The sequence below is a fragment of the Xiphophorus hellerii genome, chromosome 21 (assembly GCF_003331165.1).
Source record: "Xiphophorus hellerii strain 12219 chromosome 21, Xiphophorus_hellerii-4.1, whole genome shotgun sequence".
Classification (NCBI taxonomy): domain Eukaryota; kingdom Metazoa; phylum Chordata; class Actinopteri; order Cyprinodontiformes; family Poeciliidae; genus Xiphophorus; species Xiphophorus hellerii.
In genome coordinates this window covers 25,562,884-25,589,024 of record NC_045692.1, presented here as the reverse complement: position 1 = coordinate 25,589,024, position 26,141 = coordinate 25,562,884, and the positions used below count along the sequence as shown (strand labels likewise).

At 45.7% G+C, this 26,141-nt stretch overlaps 2 protein-coding genes across 9 annotated transcripts in view; both read left to right on the top strand.

Annotated features, from left to right (window-relative positions):
* LOC116712074 (NACHT, LRR and PYD domains-containing protein 3-like) overlaps positions 1 to 26,141 on the top strand; it is a 1,065,068-nt gene that overhangs the window by 260,599 nt on the left and 778,328 nt on the right. The window lies entirely within an intron of this gene.
* Positions 183 to 26,141, top strand: part of rreb1a (ras responsive element binding protein 1a) — a 39,341-nt gene continuing 13,382 nt past the window's right edge. The window contains exons 1-7 of one of the 2 annotated variants that reach the window (XM_032551856.1): positions 183 to 765; positions 18,564 to 18,658; positions 23,806 to 23,916; positions 24,007 to 24,238; positions 24,997 to 25,066; positions 25,435 to 25,524; positions 25,596 to 25,759. In XM_032551856.1, the coding sequence (XP_032407747.1) occupies positions 23,811 to 23,916; positions 24,007 to 24,238; positions 24,997 to 25,066; positions 25,435 to 25,524; positions 25,596 to 25,759 (662 nt within the window). In that variant the 5' untranslated portion in view covers positions 183 to 765; positions 18,564 to 18,658; positions 23,806 to 23,810. The remainder of the gene's footprint in view (positions 766 to 18,563; positions 18,659 to 23,805; positions 23,917 to 24,006; positions 24,239 to 24,996; positions 25,067 to 25,434; positions 25,525 to 25,595; positions 25,760 to 26,141) is intronic. The other variant, XM_032551857.1, reaches the window with a different exon arrangement.

Below are 26,141 nucleotides of genomic sequence, written 5' to 3'. Positions count from 1 at the left end.
ACTGCAGCTTTGACTCCAGTGATAGCTTTTTAAAAAAGAAATATGAAATCTTAAATTAAGTGTTTATGAGTTGTAGAATATATTTTATTTATTCATCCCTCCCTATATACATGGCAGCAGGATAACCAAATATGTTCATTTAAACCCATAAAGTTTGTTTTGGTGGTTCATGGCCCCCATCTGCTCCCCCCTCCCTGCCCGCGGTGCAAACTTCCTGGACGCGCCCCTGGAGGCAACGTGTGTCCGTGCGTAAAGGCAGAGATGCTTGGTGGCCACGTCCCCTTGGAGACTGGAGACAACACGTGATGAGCTTTACTGATCAGGTTCAGAGGCAGAGAGACACCGAGACACGGCGAGAGACAGGCCGGGGCACGGAGCCTGGAGCCCGGCCACCACTTCAGCCAACCTCCGGAGCGGCAGTTACACTTCTACAGTTGAGTTCGCCTTGTTTGTTTCCTCGGAGAGGAGGAAGAGGAGGAGGAGGAGGAGGAGGAGGAGAGGAGGAAGAGAAGCAGAGCAGCAGCACCAGGAGGAGGAGGAGAGAGGAGGAGGAGGAGGAGAAGCCGGAGTAAAGTTTGTCCAAGTTTGCACATCCATTCGGAGAAACGCCATTTTGAGTCCTCTCCTCTTCGGAGCGACTTTGCAGCTTCTTCCTCCCTTTTTTTTTTTTTTTTTTAACTTCATCCCCCCTCATCATCATCATCATCATCATCATCCTCGCCACGATGTCTCGGCGCAAGCAGCCCAACCCCAACAAAGTCCGCGGTAAGTCAGCCTTTTTCTGCCGCTAGCAGCGACCTGCTGCTCGTCTCTCAGCAACAAGTTAAACTGCCGACTCAAAGTTAGCCTCCGCTCCGTGGAGTGGGCTTTCCACGGGGTTTTTTTTTTTTTTTTTTCGCTCTCTCCTCTCCGTGTTGCTTCCTAGTTTGATGCGCATCCAAGCGGAGGAATTTCAGCTCCTCTTCCGCCTCTTCCTCATTCACTCTGCGGCTAATTATCACCAGCAGCTTCATGTTTTCACCTTCTTTAGCGCAACTTTTAGCAGCCGTTTGCACTTTTTCTGGCTGTTATTCGGCGGTTATTTTCCGCCGTGGGGGGGTGGGGGGTAGAAAAGAGAGAGAGAGAGACACGGAGGGGAAGAGGGGGTGGGAGGAGGGGGGGTCAAAGTCTGCTCAGCCGGAGGCAAGCATCCATATCTGGGTGCACTTTGGTCGGAGCCTCGCTGCTAGTTACCATGTGTAGCGCTATCAGTCCCAGACGGTAAGAGCTGCAAGCTAGCGGTAAGCTAGAGCTGCTTCTTCCGGTCTGCCTGTCACAATAAAACACCTGTTGAGCCACATCGCTGTAAACGTTTCGCTGACAGACTCCATTCTGTAAAATCCGACATAAAAGCAACATTAATTACTAAAAACTGTTATTTCTGATGGTTTATTTAAACGAATAGCTAATTAGTGTACTGTTAGTTAACGTGTTGCTACTTATTTTAAATCTCTGAAATGTAGAAAAACACGTCACTTTCAGCTTGTTATGTTAATATTTGTTAGCCGGTCAGTCCATGTTCCCGCTGGTGGTCCGTAGATTTGTGAACGTTTCAGATGTTTTGGTTAAGAAGTCCATAAAAACGGGTTTTTACTTCCACTGTGAATGTTGCAACCTTGTTGGGGTGAAAAGTGATGTTTTTGAAAAGAAAAAACTTTCACTAACTGATCTTGTGTAGCTGATTAATTGGTTTATAACTGGTTAGAGAAGGTAAATAATTGTGTTTTTAGTGTATGAATGTGGCAGCCATACTGGATGTTGTGTAGATGTTTTTCGTCATGATTGATTAAGTAAATGTTTTCATAGATCTGATAAGTTCTGATTAACGATGCTTCCTCTCAGAAAACTGATAGACTGTTACTTTATGGGCGCTGATCTGTGAGGATATCAAAGATCGCTATATATATGTGTGTGTGTGGAAATGTCAATGTAATTGTTGATATTGAGTTGTTTTTGATGGTTTTGAACGTTTGCTTGCTTTATTTTGAAGGTCCTCTTCCTCGTTTCCTGCTTTCTTCTGTGCTAAGTGCGTCTAGCTTTGAGCACCAACACGGTGACCTTGCCCAGACACATTTAGCCCTAAATCGAGCCCGGTTCATTTATAAACCGATCCGACGCGGCTGAGGCTCGGTCGGGGAGTCCCTGCCGCTCGGTTTGCGCGAGTTTTTGCGGCAGTTTGTCGACTTTTCGCCGTGTTTCTGACACTTTTTCCAGCGCCTTCCTAGCAGCAGCATCGACGTGACGCCTGTTGCTGCATCCTCCTCTTCCTCCTCCTCCTCCTCCTCTTCCTCTTCCTCCTCTCCAGTCCCTGTTTTCTGTCTCCCTCCGCTGCAACTTTAATCAAAATCATTAAATCAGATTTATTTTCGCACCGTCAGCACTTTTCAGCCCCACACCGTCGTCTCGGTGAAGTTCCTGCGGCTCAGTTAGCTGTTAGCCGGGGTGTTTTCTGCGGCGCAGGATGCTGTTATGGCCGCTAAATAACTCCCATAACTCGGCCTTAACTGGGCCAAAGAGTCCCTTATCACCGAGCCGGGTCAATGATTGACGGCCTGGGTTTGGTTTGGCCCTCGGGAGTCAAACCGAACGGAGTCTCAGGGCCGGACCGGTTAGATAATGGTTCAACCTGAGGAGCTTTAAGGTCACTTTTAAAACGGAAAACATCCAACTGAAACTCATAAAAGTTTAATTTATGCCCCCAAACAGCAGAAAACAAGACTAAAGCAATAAAACACCACAGGTTAGTAATGTTGGGTCTGAGATGCACCGATCTGATGTTTATCTGGGCCAATATTTCCAGTTTTTAGCTCTGACCGGGTGGGTCTGTCTTTTTTTATCTAATAGCTCCAGAATCCTGTAATACAGGCAGAAACTCATGATTAATAATTTATTTGATCGTTTTATTCTGATATACAGAACAGAACTTTCAGAATTGAGCAAATATTTCCTGTTAGGTTATTGGTTTTTAATCCGCTCCCCTGGTTTGGTAATCTGAGAACGCTCTCCATGTGAAGGACTGACCTGCTGATCTAATGGCTCAAAAATGTAAAGTCTAAATTTTGGAAGATTTTAAGATTCAGATAGATTTTTAACTGAGCTGGTTCTGATTAACCAGTCCATCTTTTGTTCATTTATGAAGCAAAGCTAACAGATTGGAGCAGATTATTTCTGTCTTCTCTGTATTTTCAGTTTAAAGGTAATTATTACAGAAAAAGTAATTGAAACTTTTTTGTTTTAGAGAATAAAACATGCAGGACTTCTCCTCTAAATGACATAGTTAGATTGTTTTCTGAAGCTGTGACTGATGTTAGCTGGAACATCTCTGCTGTCGGCCATCTTGGTTCCTCCAGATGAAGCTTTCATCTTTAACATTTCCTGTTTTGAGGCGTTGAAGCTTCAGGAGCCAGACTCCGTCCTGGATGAGCTTTATGAGACAGGATGCAGCGGCGCGGTGTGTGTGTGTGTGTGTGCTGCAGCAGTGTGTGTGTGTGTGTGCTGCAGCAGTGTGTGTGCTGCAGCAGTGTGTGTGCTGCAGGATCTCCTCCATGTTGGAGCTGCATTTGATTCGGTTCAGATGAACAGTTACCATTTCAGTAACAAATTCAACACTGAGGCCGAGCCGACCCAGACTCTGGTTAGAGGGAGGTGTGGGCGGGGCCTGTATAATATGGGCGTGGTCTGTTGTATGGAGGCGGGGCATGCATAATATGGGCGGGGCCTGTGCAGTGGATGTGGATTCTTCCCTGTGGGTCTGGATGCTGTAAAGTTTCATCATCTGCTGGTTGGGTTCGGCCTGCAGGCGGAAAACAGGAAGAACAGGAATCAGTGGAGGAGAAGAAGAGTCAGGATGCCTCCGCTGTGCAAAAGTCTTAGTCCAAGCATGTTGGAGCAGAACGGAGAGATTCCAGGAAATCCTTGGAGGAAACAAAGAGCCGGACTCTTCCTCTCTACTCTTCTTCTCTACTCTTCCTCAGCACTCTTCCTCACTACTCTTCCTCCTTGCTGGATGAAGTGCGGCGCACAAAGAGTGCGTTGTGTTGCCGTGGGGACCGGCTCCCTGCAGTTGGAGTCGTGTGAAGACATGATGCAGCTTGAGGAAGAGGAGGTGGAGGAAGAGGAGGGGGGCAGCCAGCCGACTGACTCCTCTTTATCTGCTCTTCATCATCCCTCCTCCTCCTCACCGGGTCTCTGACCCGTCGGAGCGACTCGGAGTGACCGGGTCAGCTCCAGAACCGAGTCTCTGCAGGTTCTGATCCGATTCGGTTCTTCTGACTTCAACAGTCAGGCAATAATTAAAATATGATTTATTTCTGATTTCAGGTTTAATACAAATATCATTTATTATTCAATAATAAAATAAAGATCATTTAACTGAATCCAGATTCAAAATAATATTGTCTCTAAAATGTATATTTAATAATTAAAACAAAAAATTTATATTTAAAAAAAAAAAAACATAAACATTAGTGTTTATATTCAGTAATTTATTATATTTAAATAATTATATTTACAAGTTATGGTTTAGTTATCGGATCATTTCTATTTTCTTTTTGAGTTCAAAGGTCAAGCAGTAAAAAACGGAGCTTTTAATTAAAATACATCAATATTAATTATATATAAATTAAATGTATTCATAATAGTAATATGTATTTATTACTAATAAGAGTAATAATCATTTTATTTATCATATTGATTGTGATTTATTATTATATAATAAATAAAGGTAACTAAACATAAAAATTAAAATCAACACAGAATCTAAATACAAAGTAATGCAAATAAAAATGAAACAAAACTGATAATATTTAGTTAATATTTAAATAAGAAATTACAATGATTATATTTGCAAATAGTAGAGAATCATATTTATTATTATTTGAGTCATTGTTGTCGAAATTCCATTTAAACTGGATGATTTTATAGTTTTTAGTTTATTAACATGATCTGTGTAATAAATTTAATAACAATAAAACAGGAAGGATTAATTATTTACACGGAGAAATGGAAACATTTTTATTTATTTAGATTCTTTTAATAAAATGAATCCATGAAGTTAATTAAGTGATCAAATGAAAACATGAGACCAACTGGAGCCGCTGACTCATTAATGAAACTAATGTGATAATTATGCTGCGCTCACGTGACCCGGCGGGGTGTGTGTGTGTGTGTGTGTGTGTGTGTGGTTAATGTGTAGAAACAAAAGTCTCGGGGGAGGAAGACGGCTTTTAATTAGCTGCTTGACTTCTGTCCCCCTGGACACAAACGTCCCACTGAAACTCCCATTAACCACACACACACACACACGCACACACACACGCACACACACACACACACATGCACACACACACGCACACACACACACACACACACACACAGATTAGCATGTCGTTACACAGCATAGAAATCCAGACCAGAAGCCGTTGATGCTGATGGAGGAGGAGGAGGTGAAGCAAGAGGTCACTCCTCCTCATCTTTCCTCCTTTCTTCTTCTTCTTTCTCCCTCCCTGTTTTCGCTGCTCTCTATTTATAGCGCCACCTTTATTTAGATGAGATTATGTTGCAACCCCCAGCAGAGAGGAGGAGCAGGAGGAGCAGGAGCCACGTTTCACCCATAAACATGAATATCGCCTCCTTCTCTTTAACATTTCATCTGCTCTCAGTAACGTACTTAATATGTTGGGATTAAATATTTCTTGCAGTTAAACAATAAAAACTTTGTTAAATTTACCAGCAGATTAATCAGGTAAAGAAAAGACTGACTGATTAGTCGACAGAAATATAAAATGTAAAAATCTGCAAACAAAAGAAGCAGAAGAAATTGGTCAGTCAGACACAACTTGTTGTTTTTCTTCCACACTGCAGAAAACACACATTTTTCTAACATGGTGTACAACGCTGATGTTGCTAACTGTGCTAATTTAGCAAACACAGTCCCCTTTGCTATCTATGCTAACATTGCTAACACTTACTTGTGCTAACGTTAGCTCTAACGTTGCTAACTTTACTGAAACAGTAATATTATAAAAAGATCAGATTAAATCTAGTTTTCCTCTCCTGGCTGAGATTATAATCTGCAGTCTCTAAATGTTGCTGAAGTTCTGGTTCTGTTTGCAGATTTTGGGTTTTTGTGAGACGGTAATCAACGATTCTCTGATGTGGAGGTGATGAGGAGCTGCTCTGATTGGCTGAGAAGCAGACAGAGAGGAAGAGGAGGATGATGAAGGATGAGGGGGTTGGGTCTAACACCTCGGGCTGGACCAGATGGTTTCCCACCTTCATCCTCCTCCTCCTCCTCGTCTGAACCGGAGCGCCCTGAGAAACCAGGCCTCTCTGTCCCCGGGCTTTTATTTTGAAACCATCAGGTTTTCCCATATAACTCTTTAGTTTGGTGGTTTCATAAAGTTTATAAAAATTATTTGGGTCATTTTCTTACTGTGGTTCTGATGAAACGTTTGGGCTCATTGCAGCTCGTAGTTTTCTGTTTTGTGTCTATAGTTTTAAATGAATCTGTGTCTTTTGTACGTTTTTTTCTCTCTGTCTATTTTTGAGGATTTTTTGGTGACAGTTTAAATTGAATCTCATTAAATGAAAGTTTCTCCATATTTCGGATGTTTTTGCTTTAGTTTTGCTCCGGTTCAGTTGAAGCTTCGTGGTTCTTCCGGGTCTTGATGAGCGTTTGCTCATCTTCACGTCGTCGTTTGGCTTTCAGGATGTTTTCCGTTTTCCTGGTTTTAGTAAATATTTGAGAAAAGTTTCTGTAAGTTTTCTCTCAGCTGGACTTCATGCCTCACGTTCCTGTTGGGCCTCATGTGATGTTGGAACCGTTGAACAGGATGAAGAACGGCGGAAAATGGCGGCAGTTCGGCTTGGTTCTGCCCGGTTCCGCCCGGTTCCTCGGCGTTGCGTCAGGCTGTGACTCAGCATTATGGGATGCCGTCTGAGCATGAAGGTGTTGTTGCTGAGTCATTAGCTGGAGGGACAGAAACATGGATGCAGGAAGTCCCATCCTGATGCTGGATTTCAAAATAAAACGGGAGGCGAGAGGCTGGGTAGTTGCCGTAGCAACCGCTGTGGTTGCATTGCATTTCTCAGTGGACCTAAAATGAGGAAGTGGTCATCTGCAGGATGGTTGGACCGCGTTTCTTCTTCTGTAAAATCGATGTTAACGCTGATCTGCAGTCAGTGATGAGCTGCTGCTCACACTGAAATGTTTTTCAAATTTCATTTACTTTTTTCCACTTTTCAGGAAATCTTTTCACCAGATCTTCAATTTTTTTTAGATCTTTGTTATTAATAAACACAAAACAGGCAGGTTCTGTTTGGTTTTGCTTTTATTTTACTTCTCCAGGTTTGTGTAACTTTGGGGTTTGTGTTGAGGTCACTGTGAATGAGAAACTCCTGCTGGTTGATAGGTGATCGGCTGCTTTTCCTGCTGCTGGTTGATAGGCGATCGGCTGCTTTTCCTGCTGCTGGTTGATAGGCGATTGGCTGCTTTTCCTACTGCTGGTTTGATAGGCGATCGGCTGCTTTTCGTGCTGTTGGTTGATAGGCGATCGGCTGCTTTTCCTGCTGCTGGTTTGATAGGCGATCGGCTGCTTTTCCTGCTGCTGGTTTGATAGGCGATCGGCTGCTCTTCCTGGCCAGCTGGCCGCTCTGAGGATGAGGAGCGTCTCTGGCTGCGGAGGCCTCACAGAGAGCAGCTATTGTTTCCACACTTCCTCCTTCTCCTCTGCTCTCCTGATGAGAGGCTGCCTCACTTCCTGTTAGCCGTCCTCTTCCTCATTCTCTGAGGATGGACCAATCAGGCGATGTGGCTTAGATCAGCAGAAAGAAATGTTTTCAACTCTGAAAAAGAATGTAAAAGCCGTCTTGATGCTTGTTGACAGAATCTGAACATTTTGTTCAGCTTTAATCGTTCCAGCGGTTCAAAAAGATCATAACTCAGGAGTTGTGAAACAAACGATCAGCATCACATTTGGTCAGATTGTAGCCTGGATTTAAACCTCTCAGTGTTTCGGCTGTTTTCCAGTTTCCTGGAAGGTTAATGGAACAACCGCAGGTCGTTAATATATTCATAAATGACCTTCAGGTGACAGAAGGTCGACTTTCTAACCGTCTGAAGGTTCAAACAAAGTATTGGCACCCCTCACAAGTTCAGAGTCACACACAGCCATAAAGTTTAAGATCTGCTCCTCCAGCATCTTCCTCCTCTTCATCCTCCTCCTCTTCCTCCTCCTCCAGTCGTTGGGACATTCTTTCACAGCAGAGCCGCTCGGACTTTGGACTCGCTGTAAATACGGCTTTATTTGCAGCCAACAAGGTGAAGGTAGCTCCAGCCCTGTGTGTGTGTGTGTGTGTGTGTGTGTGTGTGTGTGGGTGTGTGTGTGTGTGTGTTCTAACCGTCACACACACTCCTGCAGGGTAGTTAGCTCCACAAGCTGCTTATCAGCAGCACAGTCTCACCACACCCACACACACTCTAACACACACTCAGAGCTGCTGGCATCTCACATAACAGGTCTGTCTGACACCAACACACACACACACACACACACACACACACACACTCCTCACTCCTCCACCCTTCATCCTTCCATCCTTTCATCAAACACTCCTTCGCTCTCAGGGTCAGACACGTTTCTACTGTTCTACTGATGATGATGATGATGAGGAGGAGGAGGAGGTTAGCTAGCTGCTTTAGCGACCTAAGCCCCGCCCCCTCAGCAGGAAAGCCCTGTTAGATGTTATAGGCGTCTGAGTAGAACGCCTGCAGCCTGCAGCTGTTCTGATCGTGTCCTTATAGCAACATTACATCACAGATTAGTGCTGAGTCAGCAAAGTAAAATGGTGAGTCAGCATATTGAAATGTAAACATAAGAGCTGAATCAATGCTTCCCCCAATCCCGACCATCATACTGCCACCACCATGTTTGGATGGAAGCCCCCCCCAACCCCCCTCCTCTGCATTTCTGCTGACTCATCATTTCTACCAGCTGCTGAGGAAGACGAGGCCAGAAATCCTCAATAAAGGTTCATCCATCCGTCCGTCCATCCATCTGTCCATCTGTCCATCCATCCTCCATCCGTCCTCCATCTATCCATCCTCCATCCATCCATCCTCCATCCATCCATCCGTCCATCCATCCGTCCATCCATCCATCCATCTGTCCATCCATCCTCCATCCGTCCTCCATCTATCCATCCTCCATCCATCCATCCATCCATCCATCCATCCATCCATCCATCCGTCCGTCCATCCATCCTCCGTCCATCCATCCATCCCTCCGTCCATCCATCCATCCTCCATCCATCCATCAATCCGTCCATCCATCCATCCATCCTCTGTCCATCCATCCTCCGTCCATCCATCCGTCCATCCATCCTCCATCCATCCATCCATCCATCCATCCATCCTCCATCTATCCAGCCGTCCGTCCGTCCATCCATCCGTCCGTCATCCATCCATCCTCCGTCCATCCATCCATCCATCCATCCATCCATCCATCCATCCATCCTCCGTCCGTCCGTCCATCCATCCATCCTCCGTCCGTCCGTCCATCCATCCGTCATCCATCCATCCGTTCATCCATCCATCCTCCATCCGTCATCCATCCATCCATCCATCCATCCATCCCTCCGTCCATCCATCCATCCTCCATCCATCCATCAATCCGTCCATCCGTCCATCCATCCGTCCGTCCATCCATCCTCCGTCCATCCATCCTCCGTCCATCCATCCATCCGTCCATCCATCCTCCATCCATCCATCCATCCATCCATCCTCCATCTATCCAGCCGTCCGTCCGTCCGTCCATCCATCCGTCCGTCATCCATCCATCCTCCGTCCGTCCATCCATCCATCCATCCATCCATCCTCCGTCCATCCATCCATCCTCCATCCGTCCGTCATCCATCCATCCATCCATCCATCCATCCTCCATCCGTCATCCATCCATCCGTTCATCCATCCATCCTCCATCCGTCATCCATCCATCCATCCATCCTCTGTAGTTGAGCTGCAGCATGTGAATGGAGTTCTCAGAGCCTCATAATCCCCATTAATCTGACTGTTAGCTGTAATCTGACACACACACACAGGGCTGCAGGTTCTGCTGTTTGTTCTGCAAACATGGGGAACGCCCGTTACCATGGCGACCACGGGACAGCATGCCCCCACACTTTGTTGTTCTTTTTCTCTCCCTCTGCGGATCAGAAACTGGTTTCAGGGGCGTGGCCTGGTTCACCTGAACCCTGCCGGTCGCCACGGCAACGTCTTCAGGTTGATCAGTGGTTTTGATCTGGTTCTGGTCTGGTTCTGATACCTGCTGGTACCGTTGGATCTGGACTGATAATGATTGTGACAGAATTTTCTTTTTCTTCTGTTCATTAAACGCATCACAGCTGAGAAGTCCAACAGTTTTAATGCGTTTAAATGCACCAGACAGCAGCAGGGAGGCTTTTATTTTGTAGGAGCAGTCAGTGGGGTTGCCTCGGACTTCCTGTTCGTAGAATGTGGTCATACTTCACACTAATGATGACAAACACTCACCGGGGTAAATAACAGGCTGAATCACAGACACACTCCTCGATTTTCAGTAATTACAGCCTGTCTGCACGCGCACACACACACACACACACACACACACACCCACACACACACCGGCACGCACACACACACTCACTCCCCTGGTGTGTGTGACACAGTGAGGCATCCTGACTCCGCCCTCTGACACACACCTGAACATCGTCACAGTAAACCAGGAGTTCAGATTGAGTCTGCGGGTGTGTCGTCGTCATGGCGACGGCTCATCCCGTCCTCCTCTTCATCGTCTCGGTGTGTGAAGGTTCAGGACGTCTCCGTCTTCCGCCTGCAGACAAAACGTCCACAAACACTCGATATGATGAGTGTCAACACTGTGGCAGAAGCGGGCTTTGACTAGGAACTCCAGGATAAATCAACTTCCTGCTTTTTGTTAATAAAATATGAAGCTAATGAACTTCCTGTCGGCTCAGCAGGAAGCTGAACTTTTCTCATGGTGATGTTAGAAATATTTAATCTGCAGATGATCGAGATTTCACCGAAGGAAAGAAAATGATTCTTATTTCTAAAAGGAATTGGATTTTTTATTCATTTACAGTTTATGTATTTTTAACATTGGTTAAAATGTTTGTGGTTAAATGAAAGAGACGATTTCAGTCAAATGTTTACAAAAATGCAAATAAAAACATCCCTAAAAGTTTTTTCAGCACAAGTAAAACAAATAAAAACAAATTTACTCTGCATTAAAAATAATGACATGTGATACATCAGCATTAATATCAGGATGTCGGCCATGTTTTATGGTCCAGTCGGTAAAACTGGGTCGATTGTTTACCTCCGTCTTGTTGCTGTTTGTGTCTCTGGAGGGGGCGGAGCTTGTTGGTCATGTGACTGTGATGCAGCAAAGCATTATGGGATGTTTACCTGAAGCAGAGCAGCATCTGTTTTATCTACTGGTAAATATCAGTAGTTATCAGCCTTCAGTTTCACAGTGACAGCAGGGGGCGCTGTGACGGTTACAGGTCTCTGACCAACCAGACCGGGTCAGAACCAGGAGAACCTCCAAGCCCAGCTGCTGACAGGAGGCTCAGGGTGTGTGTGTGTGTGTGTGTGTGTGTTCAGAGGATTAAGCTGCTGTGTGTTTTCCAGGGAGTCTCTACCTGTGAAGTGGGCGGAGCCTCAGGTGTGAACTGGGATTTACATGAGAAGGTGTGTCCACCAGAGTCCATTCAGCTTTTTAACAGGAAATAACAATAAACCGTCCCAGGGGAATCCGCTGCACGCACACACACACACACACCCACCCACACACACACACACACACACACACAGCTCTCTGGGTGTGTGTTTGTGCCTGCAGGCAGTTCACAAAGAGGCTCAGATTCTTTTCATTCGTCTGAAACCTGGTCCGGCTCGGCGCCGCGCCCCGCACCGAGCCGCTGGCGTCACCACGCAGAGGTGCATCATGGTTGGCTCTTCCTCAGGAGGAAGAGGAGGAATAAAGAGCATCTTTGGTCTGTCGTCAACTGAACTGCATCATCTCGTTACAGATGTGTGTGGGTGTGTGTGTGTGTGTGTGAAACATCAAGGCTGTATTCTTCCAGCACAAAGACGACTCTATAGACAGAAAAGGGGCGGAGCTTCCTCCTGCTCCTTATTGTTCTGACCTCCAACATGAGTCACCTTCTGACGCAGTGCATGCTGGGAAATGTATGCTGCTGCTGTTCACTAACATCCTCATCATCACTGCAGCAGCTCCGGGCTTTTGTCTCTTAGTTCAGTAGTTGTTGCCATAGCAACAGGTTCAGGCCTTCCTGTTACCTCCAGGAACTGTGGCTCTCTCTCGCTGTCCTGCAGCCTCTGCACGGTGCGTTCAGGAACTTGAAAATCGTTGGATTTTAGAACCAGACCCGAGTGAGCTGGACATGAACTTCCTGTGGTTCCATGATGGGACCAGAACCAGAGTTCCCCTCACCGCCTGCTGTAGCGTTAGCCCCGCCTCTCCGCCGGTCCAGGCTTTAGCCCCGCCCCATGCAGTCCAGGCTTTAGCCCCGCCCCATGCGGTCCTGTCCTGATCTCTCTGTGTCTCTGATCGGCCTTTGCTGGTCGTCAGTTAAACTTTTTCCCGCCCTATCGGTGACTCAGTTCCTCCAGCTTCAGTTTCCTGGGATTCCTGCAGTGGAGGAGAAGCGGCGCGGCGAGTTTCGGTCTGCGGTGGGTGAGCGCGTTGCCCCGAGGCCCGGCCGCGTGCCGCGACACGCAGCAGCTCCTCTGGACTCAGTCAGCCTGAACCGCCGGCGATGAAAGAGTTTATCCTGCAGAGTCACACCCAGCCTGCTGCTTTCTGTGAACTCCAGGGGAAACAGCAGAAATCAGTTTCCAAACGGCTTCGCTTCACATCACAACACCCGACTTACTGCAGCAGACGGAACCGATCGGGCCGGGCCGCGTGTCTGTAGAACCAGAACAGTTCCTGTCAAAACGTAACAGCTGTAGTTTATAGTTTAATGGTTTATTTAGCCTGAAAACATGGTTCATATTTACTTGTGTCAAAGTTACAGTTTAACTAAATAATTAAGCTAAATATAGATAAACATTTAGTTAACTAGACAAATATCTAGTTTACAAACTGAATATTTAGTCAGAAGCTAAATATTTAGTTTTCAAGCTAAACAAGCTAAATATTTAGTTATCCAGGTAAATATCTAACTATTTTGTTAACTTGTTAAATAAGCTAAACATTTAGCTTAATGTTTAGCTACATATTTGAAGCCGTGACGTTTACTTTGACTATGCCTGGGTAAGTCGGGCTCCTTGGCTTCCTGTGGAGTCGCTGCTGTCGGTTTCTGCCTGGCTGTTTAAACGGCTGCTGTGCCGTTATGGATGTGGCCAGCTGTTTGAGAGAACAGGCGGGATTTCCCTCCCCGCGTGTGTGTGTGTGCAGCAGCTGCTGAGTGTGTGTGAGCAGACGATGAATGTATCGCTTGTTGAGCAGAGAGACAACTGCAGGAGGAGGAGGAGAGTTGGAGTCCTCTCAGGATGGATGGAGAGCGCAGGAGGAGAACTGGGCCGTCTGAACCGCAGCGACACGCAGGAGCAAAACCTGGAAGACGTTTAAGGGGCATAAACAGCAGCTGGTCGACGAGTCGGGAGATCCAATCACAAACTGATAGATCATTATTGATCAGCAGAACCAAATGAAAACACAACGTTTGGCTCAGCAGGCGTCAGAATAACAGAAATATAAAATAATCTGCTGAGATGAGGTAACTTTTCCCTGACTGAAGGCAGCCAGGTTAGCATCTGTTAGCTCTGGATGAAAAGCAGTCTGAGAGAGGTCAGAGGTCGCTGCTGTCTCTGACACCTGTCTGTGCACGTGTGTGTGGGTGTGTGTGTGAGACAGCTGCTCCTATGTTACTCCTCTCCTCTTCCTCCATGTCTGTAATTACAGAAGAAACCTGGACAGAGGAAGAGGAGGAGCACTGACACGTGATGAAGAACGTCCAGTTTGTCCCTCTGTGTGTTTTCATAACGGGAGGCTGTGTGTGTGTGTGTGTGTGTGTGTGTGTGTGTGTGTGTGTGTGTGTGTGGGTGTGTGTGTGTGTGTGTGAACAGACAGAAGCTGCAGGTTTTATTCTGCGTAATGAATCTTTAACATCAGAATAAAAGCAGAAATAAATCTAACACACAGAAACAAAGTCAAATAAAAACAAAGCTTTAGAAAACATGAAAAATTAGAAAATGAATTAATGAATAGATCAGGATGAAATAGTTATGAGCTTTATGGCCACCGGATCGGGCCGGGCCGGGCCGGTTCCTGCAGAGGAACTGGAGATGGTTTCATATTTATGATGAAACCATCAATAGGATTCATTTTATTACAGTGTGACCTTTGAACCCAGAGGTCAGTGATAGGAGATGAACCCTGCTGACTGAAGCGGTTTCTGGAGGAAGCGGCCATCTTTACCGGTTTGGCCCGATTTGTTTTGGGTTTGTTCAAGTTTTTCTCATCATCAGCTGATGAGAAAATCTGCAGCGTTTCAGTTTCTGTTCGCTCAGGAGCCGGTCGCAGGGACAGGAAGTGGCAGCGCCGCGTCACGCCGGCCCAGATGAGCGCGGGTCAGAACCGGGCCGGTACTCTGGGTCTGAACAGAACCGGACCGGGAGCGGCCGTGTCCTCCGGCCTATCGGCTGTCAGCTTCCGGGCAGCCGGCCAATCAGGGCAGAGTTTGCTGGGAGCGGCTCGTCTGGTCTGACTGGATTCTGAAGACGTTTGCTTCTTTCTCGGACTTTCCGTCTCCTCGTCTCACTTCCTGTTTTGCGTCGCCGTTAGCAACCGCTCTGCCCACATTCTCTCTCTCCCCTCATTCCTCCTGTCGCTCGCCCCTCCATCCTGCTGGGATTGTGAAACTTCCTGAGTGTCTGAAGCATCTCTGAACTTTCCCCAGTTTTCTCTCCTCACTTGGCTCAGGTGCTGCTGCTCCTCCTCCTCTTTCTCCTCTTCCTCCTCTTCCTCCTCCTCCTCCTCCTCCTCCTCTCTGCCTCCCTCTCCACTTGTCCATGCCTGTCACCAGAAGCGGAGCAGCATTCTTTGGCGCTCACATTCCTGCTCTCGCTCTGCGGGTTATTTTTACCGCCGGTGTGCTGCTGCTGCTGCTGGCGTCCCGCTGCAAGCATCACTTCTTCCAACTGCACTCTGCCCATCACAGCTCTGGTTTTCTCCCAGTCAGCCCAGTTACAGTGTAACAGGCTGACCAGGACACCGTGTGAACGTCTCGGCTGGCTAATGTTTCATGCCTCGTCACTTGGTGTGGTTAGAGGAAAACAGGCTGTTCCTGTTCGGCAGCAGAGACAGAATTTAATTCACTTTTATGACATTTTGTTTCAGAAAAGCTGCTAATAACCATGATGCTAATGTCATTAACGCTGGAAAAACCTTTTTGTTTTATTTGCTTCATTTACATCTTAGGCATTAAATGTTTCCTTACATGTTGTTTAAAAGCAGGTCAGCATAAAGGCTGTTAGCTTATAAAAATATGTTAGCTAACTTGCAATAGTTTTTATAAAGTTTATCTAATCATTTAAAATGAAAATAATTATTTTGTCAGCAATATCATCATCAGTCTGAGTTTCTACATCAAAATAAAACCTTTAATTGGTTCCCTTTTGACATTTTGAGGAAACGCTACATTAGCATGCTAACGCTACTGTAACCTCAGCATGTTTTTTAAGTTTTTTTTTTCCAGGCAAACTAATCCAAGCTAAGCAGCTAATGCTAATATGTAACTGATTTTTATTTTGAGTAAATAAATTTGTTTCCTTTTAACATTTTCATTTTGTTAAACACTTTTTCTGTCGATGGAAGTGGAGGCTGAAGCTTAGCATGACTCAACAGAAATATTAATCCGAAATTCAAGATTTATCAAACTTTATGGAGATTTTATAACTCGGCATAAAGCCTGATATGTGTCGTCTTTGTCAATGTTATCAGGACTGATTATAAATCATTAACCTTTGTTGAAGCGTTTAGCTGCCAACAATGCCTCTGACTGTAGCAGAACCAAGCTAACGTCAGTTAGCGAGCTAGCTCATTAGCTGCAGGCTTATCGGTGGACTTTGTGGTGGCGGGGGGGACATGGTGATAAATCCTGGGTTAGGTGGGAGCCGCAGCGCCTCCCTGTATCAGCTTACACCTCCTTTATCTCCAACAATGCTCAGCTCATTAACAGATCCTCCTCTGGACAGTAATTTGGCTCCAGAGTTTTTATCGTCTGAAACCGTTAGCCCGTTAGCTGCATGTAAACCACAGATCTGTTGCTGTGATTTGTAACTAATTGAGCTTTAAGACATCTTTATTTTGGAATATAATTTTTGTCAGCTATTATTGGTCAAATAAAACCTGGGATTTGACTGGATGTGTGTTTTCTGTGCATGCATACCTCTGCATGCACATCCTCAGATTATCTGCAGTTTTTCTCCCAGTTGCTCCTGATCGGTGATGCAGACCGAGTTGGTTTCTTTCCTCCTCACCTCCATCCTCAGTCGCCTCCTCCTAATTAGCCTTACCAACCCTCTAAGCTCTTAATCTTTTCTTCTGTCTCCATCCCCCCTCTCCTCTTCTTTTTCTTCCTCATCCCTCCATCCATAAATACGTGGCTGAGCCCTGCAGCCTGTTGCTTCCCTTTTATCCGCCCATCTTTCTGTCTTATCTCTTGTTTCCGTTAAGTTTCCTCACTTTGTGCTGCCTGACAGCAGCAGATTACCCTCTTTGTGCCGTGCGGCTAAGCCTCCATTTGCAGCAGACACGGCCTTTGTTTCCTCTGCTCAGCATCCTCTTCCTCCTCTGCTGGATGTTTTTATTTTGACTCCTCCTTTGGATCCGCTGCCGTCCAGCTGTCATTATTGTATCAAACGGTCCATACAGACGTACAGGGTGTCCTTGTTATCTGACTTTGGCCTACATACTGCAGATACCAGGTATCTGTTGGCTTCCCATCATGCATCGGGCCGCAGCGGGCCCGCATGGCGCTCCCGTTAGCGTTATCAGGCAGCGGTGATTGCATCAGCAGGCTGACCTCTGACCTTCAGACATTTGGAGCTGCGTGTGTTCAGAGTTTAACTGTTGATGCCTCAGAGCTGCTGCAGGCTGATTACAAACTGTCTGCTGCTTTCTGTCCATGATGCTAAAACAACTTCCTGTTTGTCACTTCCTGTTCTGGTGTGGCATCGTTTATGTTTACATGTTGGTCAACATCCCAGATCTGATCGCAGAGAAACGGACTAAATAGACAAACTGGTGCTATAAATGTTCAGAATGAAATCTGTTGTTTTATTTCATATTAATAATAAAAAGTTAGATTTGTTGTTGAGCCCTAAACGTCTTTCAGACCCGGAGAAACGTTTCACCGTCTGCAGGAATCAGTCTTTAACAAACGACCCACAGAAAAACGGACAGTTCTGATCAGAGTTTATGGATCATAATCCATCAGGGCTTCACCCTTTCATATATATACATTATTTATCTATAATCAATTCATTGAACTTTCATTTCTGTCATAATTCAGAATATTTGCATCAAGACTTTCTGTCCTCTGAACATGAGGTTCTGACCCGATATCGATCCAGTCTGAGCGACGTCCTGCCAGATATCATTTATTAGCCAGAAGATTTTCTGTACAGCAGAAACAGATTAAACATTTATAAAAATGACTTTACATCACCTGCTGTCAGACCTGGAATGGGTCCAGAACCGGGAACCGGGTCGGTGGGTCGGTACAGAATGTCTTTATGAGATCTAATGAGAGAAAATATCAGTTTCTGTTATTATTTTATTTACATTCATTTTATTATAAAAATAAATCAACAAAACTCTGATTTCAGCAAAAAACATTTCTTTGACTTAAACAAAAAGTAAACATTTAGTAATTTTAGTTCTAACTGGATTTTAAACTAAATATCCAGATATTAACGAGTTTATTAACGTTGGCTTTGTTTTTGCTTATTAATATTTTAGATTTGTTGTCATTTTGTGACGTCTGAACATGTTTTCTGTTAAATGTTCAGAACAGGTTTGGTTCATCTTATTGAATGTTAAAAAGTTTTTGTTTTTTGATGCGTTTTTGTTGTTGTTTACATCCTGTTATTTCCTGTTGTGTGCAGGTGTGTGTTATTGTGTTATTGTGTGTTGTACTGTAGGTGTGTGTTATTGTGTTGTTGTGTGTTGTACTGTAGGTGTGTGTTATTGTGTTATTGTGTGTTGTACTGTAGGTGTGTGTTATTGTGTTATTGTGTGTTGTACTGTAGGTGTGTGTTATTGTGCTGTGTGTTGTACTGTAGGTGTGTGTTATTGTGTTATTGTGTGTTGTACTGTAGGTGTGTGTTATTGTGCTGTGTGTTGTACTGTAGGTGTGTGTTATTGTGTTATTGTGTATTGTACTGTAGGTGTGTGTGTGTGTTACTGACCGTCTCTCTGTTTCCCCCGCAGTGTGAACGCTCCTTCAGACTCAAACACAACAAACCCCGCCCCCTTCCGCCCCGCCCCTGAGACTCGAGCGAACATTGATTAACGAAAAAGAACGGGTAAATATGCTCCTTCCTCTCATCCCTCCATCCATCACTGACCTCTGACCCCTGCTCCTCTCTGTCCATCCACCTGTAAACCTGCCCTCCTCCTTCCTGTCAGATTTCTCTCTGAAATGATGGAACTTTGTTTCTGTTTCTCATCACGTTGGGCTCTGTCTACTTCCTGGATGTCTCAGTTTCCTCAGCTGCAGCTTCCTGCCTCACTTCTTCTGTTTATAGATGCAGCCAGAGGTCATCCGGGGTCATCCAGGGAGACCTGTTGACCCTTCCAGGGGTCAGCAAATATTAGCTTCAGGCAAATATCAGGATTTTACTTCAAACATGGAAAAAGGAACATGAAGTTGAGTTTCAGACATTTTTCTGGTTGCATCCTTAGAAAATGCAACTCACTGATGGTTCCCACTGATGGTTCACACTGATGGTTCCCACTGATGGTTCCCACTGATAGATCCCACATTCACCAGTCAAACGGGGCATTCTGCTGCTTTTTGGGCCCCAAGAACCTCAGGGTGTAAAACGGGACCTGGATCCGGTTAAAATCACAAAGTTCTGAAGCTGAAATTTTTTAATTTTTATAAGCAAGATGAGGTATGAAAGTTTGGCTGCACAATATTAGAGGAGAAATATTTTACATTATTGGCAATAATGTTGGCAAATATTGTGATGATCAATCAAATTAAAATAAAATGTACTATTATAAATTAGAGATAAAGTTTTAAAAACATCACTATAAACAGTTATCTTTAACACAGTGTAACATAATAATGTCAGTTTACATAAAATAAACTAACCAATCTAAGCTGTTTATTCAGCGTTTATTAATATAAATGTTCCCTAGATTCCTTTACACCAGTCCTATTTATTATAAACAATAAAAACTGCAGTAAGTAATTTCCAGACCATCAAACTGTCCCCAGCCTGCTTCCGTAGATGAGATAAAGCGGCTCACAGACATGGATAAACCTGTGTGTCTGGGAGGAGAAGAACCTGCCTCCTGATTGGCTGGGAGCCGGCAGATCGCTCCACTCTGAGAGGAGCTCTCTGATTGGCTGAGGTGCTTCCCTCCCCCCGCCCCTGCTGCGGTATGCCGTACAGTGGAGCTAACTCATGGCTGATGCTATCTCAACACTATCACGGCGGTTCTAAACTCCACTTTGCTCCACCGCAAACACAGCAGTCAATGTGTAACCGAACCGGGCCGGGGGGGGAGGGGGGTGATGCAAGACAGAAATAAAAGATGGAGGCAGGAGAGGTGGAAAGCTGGTGTCTGTCAGTCTGAGGCGCAGAGGAACCGAGGAGCAGAACCTGCCAGCTCGGTTTCATAAGAGACGGTTAACAAGTTTGGGCAAAGTCCTGCAGGGAGACAGGAGTGGAGGATGGGTGATGGCAGCTGAGTGTTAGATGGAGGCCTCGGAGGGGACGGGACGGGACGGGCGGGGGGTCAGCGGGAAGGTCCATCAATCTCTCGCACATGAGGGAAGCAGCGAAGCGCTCTCTGGTGACTCCCGAGAGTGTCAGCTTCCTGTTGCGGTCGAGAGTTTGAGAAACAGAAAGAGATAAAGAGAGATGTTCTTTCAGTTTCTGCTGCTGGATTCAAAGACAGCGGCAGCATCGTTTCTTACGGCGCGGCCGGTTGTAGCTTTCTAAATTTAGCTTAAAAACACTGTCAGTTATTTAAGCCGACTGCCTCTACAGTTAATGTGCCAAATATCGGACACTGGTCACAGTAATGACCTGCTGCTCTTCAACACGAGGCTGAAATGTTTGATTTGGTTCCTGTCTGAACAATTACAGCCTGTTTTAACAGAGATAGTTGGTGTTGGGATCAGAGGAATCCGACAAAGTTAATATTGATCTAAAATGCATCATGGTTTAGCTAATTAGCAGTGGCTAGGTTAAATAGCATAGCAGCTCAGTGATGGGAGCTTTTTTCTATATTTAAACTTAAAATAGTAATTTTGATGTTTTAGTGTAAAATTATATATATATGAATATTATGATGATTGCAACAATCAACGAGTAAGCAAAGTATTAAAATGAACAAATTGCCTATACTTCAAAGCATCACAGTTTAGTTATAGTAATGGTTTGGTTGCTTAGCGGTTTGCTCAGCGTTGGATCTGATTTCTGGTTTTAAATCTAGGATTAAATAAATTGTATTGTTGGGTTTATATTTTAATGTAAAATATCATTAATATAATTCCTGCAACAGTCAAGAAATAAAGTAATATAATAAAATGTTAAAACTTCACTGCATCAAAGTTAAGCTAATTAGCATAGCAGCTCAGTACTGGAGCTGTTTTCTGGTTTTTAATCCAGATTTGTTTCTTTTGTAGCTTACTTGGTGTAAATTCATAAACTTAGTGTTATTGTTTGTTAGAAATGGTTAGTAAATTTATCCTGTGGTGTGACAGCATAATAATTATAACTTTAGGGTTACAACCACCTGTTAGCTATGCTGAAAGGCTAGTTTTTATATTTTTAGCATTAATAAATGTCTCAGTGAAACGCAGACATACGATGAATAAAATGTTTTTCAGTCCAGGACGAAGTGTTCCAGTAAAAAATATAAAATATTTTCTATCAAACTGGTGTTAATGGGCTGAAGATTTATGTTCCTAATAAACACGGAGAGAGATTCAACTTCACGGCTAATCTCTGGAGAGAGAAAACAAAACCTCAGATTTAGAAAGTTGTTTTTTATTGTTAATCCTGACTTTAAATCAAATATATTCATCAGAAGCGGTAATAAACGGCGGTAGTGTAGAGTTCTGGTGGCGGACGCGTTTCTATGATGCTTGGATGCATAAATCTGGAGCAGTGGGAGTTTGTTTGCGTTTGATTCCCAGGTTGTATCTGATGATCTGAAACAAAGTGATGGATGTTCAGATGAGGACAGAGAGACAGTTAGACTGAGGTAATAAATAGCCAACATATGGTGAGTGGATCCTGTCCTCCCCCCACTCTATCTGTCTCACCATACATCCCTCCATCGCTCCGCTCTCACTCTGCCAAGCTCTGTTAACCGACACCAGATATCCCACCTCGCTCCAGCCGCGATGTAAAAGCAGACGGAGGGAGTTAAAATAAAAGACTGCAGCAGCATGAATTTACTGGGCTGAGAGAGCGAGTCAGGCAGCTCACAGCCAATCACACGGCTGCTTTTATTTCTGTCGAACTCTCAGAGACGGCCTGGGCGAATGAAGAGGCTGCAGAGGATTTATAGGCTTTCCTCCCCCTCCTCAGCTCTCCATCCTTCCTTCCATCTCTCCGTCATCCCTCCGTCCCGTCTGTCACAGAGTTACATCCTCACACAGGTGCCTCTCAGCAGGAGGCGGGACAGGAAGCCTTCGCCCTCAGTTTGGGCTGCAGGCGCCGTTTCCAGATGCTCTGCTTCATTTTCACAAACAGCCTGAAACATCAGCAATCAGCTAAATTAACTCTTCTGATCACCTTCTTTAAAACATGAGCTCCAATAATTAATATTTGTGCTGAAATATTAAAATATTTTTGTACCTTTTCTGTAGGATTTATTTAAATAAACGTTTCAAACTCTTTCCCTTAGTTTTGTTTCAGCCTCTTTAAACAGATTATCTGCTGTGACTGGATCAGGAATTGGATTATTAATAACAATAATAATCCAACAGTTCATGTTTAACAGGCCTGTTATTACTGGATTATAAAACCCAGAACCTTATTTGGTTCTGAAAGGGTTAACGGTCAGATCGGACCGCCCACTTTATCACTTTCCCTAAAATGTCTCGACCCGGCCCGGAGCCGAGTCCGACTGACACAGATCGCTCCTTTTACTCGCCGACTCGCTCGCTGTGACCTTTTTCCAGCTTTTGCAGGGATGTGCAGGAATGTTGGAGCGTCAGCGCTCTGTGGGGGTGTGTGTGTGTGTGTGTCTCTCTCTGTGTGTGTGTGTGTCTCTCTGTGTGTGTGTGTGTGTCGCAGTGAGAGCTGACGGCCGGGAACAGATGTAGTAACATCAGTTCTCTCTGAGGTGCTGAATATTTCCTCTGAGTCGGAACCACCGGTTTGGGTTTAAGCTCCTTTTCAAAGCAGAAGCATTTCAGAACATTGGCCTAGTCCAAACCCGGTCCAAACTGAAGCCAAACAGCATTTCTCTGGCTCTTTAACACATGAAACATAAAATCACTTTAACAGCATGAAGCCCACCATCTTAGCCGTGGTTCTGGTTCCTGCAGCAGCTCTGGATCTTACACGAGGTTCTGGATCTTCCCGGCTCCCCTCACCGTCCTCTGCAGGGCTCTGATGAAAAGTTTAGGAAGTTAAAGTTACTAAAAGTTTTCTATTTAACGCCTCAGGGGCTCTAAATGTTGCTGAAATTGTTTTTATTGTATTTCTAAAGTTTGCAGCTAATTAGCAGCAGCTAAGCTAGTTAGCATAGCATAGTTAAAAAAGTCTGACGATTCTGGTGTAAAATATCATTAATATTATTATAAATGAATAACCAAAGCATCATAATGACCTTCGTTGCGTAGAAGCCCAAAGTTGTTTCTGTTAAATTATTAGTTTGATGTTTATACTGTTAATATTATTTAAATAATCAAAGAATAAACAAAATATTCAAATTCAGAAATACTTTATTGATCCCAAAGAGAAATTAAATGTTGTCAGAACCGGATCTGGAACAAGTTTCATCCTTATCCAGTTCAGTTCACAACAGAACCGGAACCGGGTCCAATTCAACCCGGTCCGGTCAGCAGAACCTCCCCAGCGTTCAGCGGGCCTGAACTCAGCTAAAGATCCAGATCAGATCATTTCCATCCCGACTCTGAGGGAGGGAGAGGTTCTGGATCACAGGAAGTTCTGGACCGCGTGGCGATCAGAACCGTCTCCTCTTCAGCTCCTTCCTCTTCCTGTCGGAGCGAAGAACAGCGACTTCCTGTGGGGGCGGCCCAACAGGAAGCAGTAATTAGCTGCTGCTGGGTAGAGCCAGGTGTGGAGGCCTGACCCGGTCCGGTCCGGTCCGGTTACAGCCGAGCCAGACAGAAATACAGAATGTTGATCAGCAGGAAGGTTTTCCCTGGGAATGTTGGGAATGCTGCAGCTTTCCAGACTGCGGCGTGACTTCCTGTTTGACTTCCTGTCTGACTTCCTGTCTGTTCTCCTTCCAGCCGTCATGGAGAACCCCACAGAGGAGCTGCAGGAGGAGGGCGGAGCCAGCGGCGAGGCCACCATGGAGGAGGCGGAGCTACAGGACCAGGCTGCGCACACCAACCTGAAAGGTAGGCAGCCGCACGCCGTCACGGAGACGCCATGATGGACGCCATCGTGGCGTCTGCAGCGCAGCAGGAAGTAACGGTCTGGTTTCTCAGCAGCGATCAACGGAGCGTCTGACGGAGAAAAGGAGGCGGCGGGCGAAGGAGAAACGCTCCAGAACGGAGAGCGAGGAGGAGGAGGAGGAGGAGATCTGTCCTCCATCAACGCCATGATGTCCACTGTGATGTCAGCAGCCGGGACCATCAACGGAGGAGGAGGAGGAGGAGGAGGTGATGAAGGAGGCAGCGGCGTCACCTCGGCCAACTCCTCAGCTGGACCGTCTCCCAGGTGATTCCAGATGTTCTGCACACCTGCAGGTTGTTAAACATCCGGAGTCCCTCAGAGCTCCTGATGAAGAACATCCTCATCATTACTAATATGAATTAAAATAATTTACAATAATAATATTCAGCAGCAATTGATTAATTCAGTTTATTTAAATATTTAATTTTATTCATTTTAATATTTTTCTTAATAGGTTGTTTATATAAATAATTGCATTTTTATTTTATTTTGTACATTTAAATTATATATTTTCTTTAATGAAATTATTATTTTGGGCGTGCCGTGGTGGCGTAGCGGTTAGCGCGACCCGTATTTGGAGGCCGTCGCGGGTTCGACTCCCGGACCCGACGACATTTGCCGCATGTCTTCCCCCGTTTCCTGTCAGCCTGCTGTCTTATAAGGGGCACTAGAGCCACAAAATACCCCCTGGAGGGGTAAAAAAAAAAAAAAAAAATTATTATTATTTTAATCAAACTTTATTCTATCTTTAATATTTATAATAGAAGAAAATTAAATAAAATTATTCAGACTTTCTGTCTTTAAAATAAATATTTTCTCTTATTTTCAGGACATTTTGCTGCCTGATTAGTTTTTGAACGTAGATTTAAAATTTTATTAAACGATCATCAGATGTTTTCCCTTTAATCGCCGAATCAGCAGAAATCTGACAGTTGATCCGTTTCCTGTAACGATCTGGTAGCTGCTGCCTTGCTTCAGGGAATCAAACCTGCAGCGTTCTGACCCGCTTCCTCTGTCTGCAGCCCATCGCCCAGCAAGTCCCTGACGGCCGCCATGCGGGCGCCGCCCAGCCGCAACGCCCGCCGCAACCAGGTAGGCCCGCAGGCCCCGCCCCTCTCCCATCATGCAGCGGGGCATTCCTGCTGCTGTCAGGGCTTCCTGTGGCTTCAACAGGAAAAGGGAAGTTCTGGCGGGGTGTGTGTGTGTGTGTGTGGGTGTGTGTGTGGGTGTGTGTGTGTGTGTGTGTGTGTGAGAGCAGTAATCTGCAGAGATTGTTTGGTCAACGTTTCCTCAGAGTTCAGCGGCTCAATGAGGCTTCTGTCCTGCGGTAGGGGATGCATCCTTATGGGGGACGCGTCCCCTACCGTCAGGATGTGGAGCTGGGGTCCTCCAGTGAGGTCCATCAGAACCAGAACCAGTTGAACCAGTAGGTCCGGCTCACACTGCTCTGATGTTTCCAGGACTCCAAAGACGACGGCTCGGCCTTCATCTGCCCGCTCTGCGACAAGAACTGCCAGACGCAGCACCAGCTCACCATGCACATCCGACAGGTAGGCCCCGCCCCCGCAGGTCCGACCCACACACCCGCCGACACACACTGACACACTCCTCCGCCCCGCAGCACAACGCGGACGCCGGCGCCACCGACCATTCCTGCAGCATCTGTGGGAAGTGTCTGAGCTCGGCTTCGTCTCTGGACCGACACATGCTGGTCCACAGCGGGGAGCGGCCCTACAAGTGCACCGTCTGCGGCCAGACCTTCACCACCAACGGCAACATGCACCGGTACACAAACACACACACACACACACACACACACACACACACAGCAGGGCCAATCAGAGCAGAGAACAGTCACAAGCACAGCAGAGAATCGTCCTGCTTGTTTCCAGCTGCTGCAGCCTGAGGCGTCGGGGGGAGACAGGAAGTTTGAAGCAGATTCAGATCCAGCCGCCATCACACCCACCAGAGCTCCACCCGGCCAATTATCAGCCGGGTCCAGGCGCCGACGACCCGTTAGGCTGCAGGAAGAGGCCGGGTCCAGAATCAGGTTTTAGTAACCAGTAGCTGGTCCCAGTCCTCCCAGCGGTCCCTGTTTGCGGCGCTGTGGTTCTGTGAGCGTTTCTGTCGGCCCGCTAGCCGTGGGCAGGAAGGAATGACGGAGGCT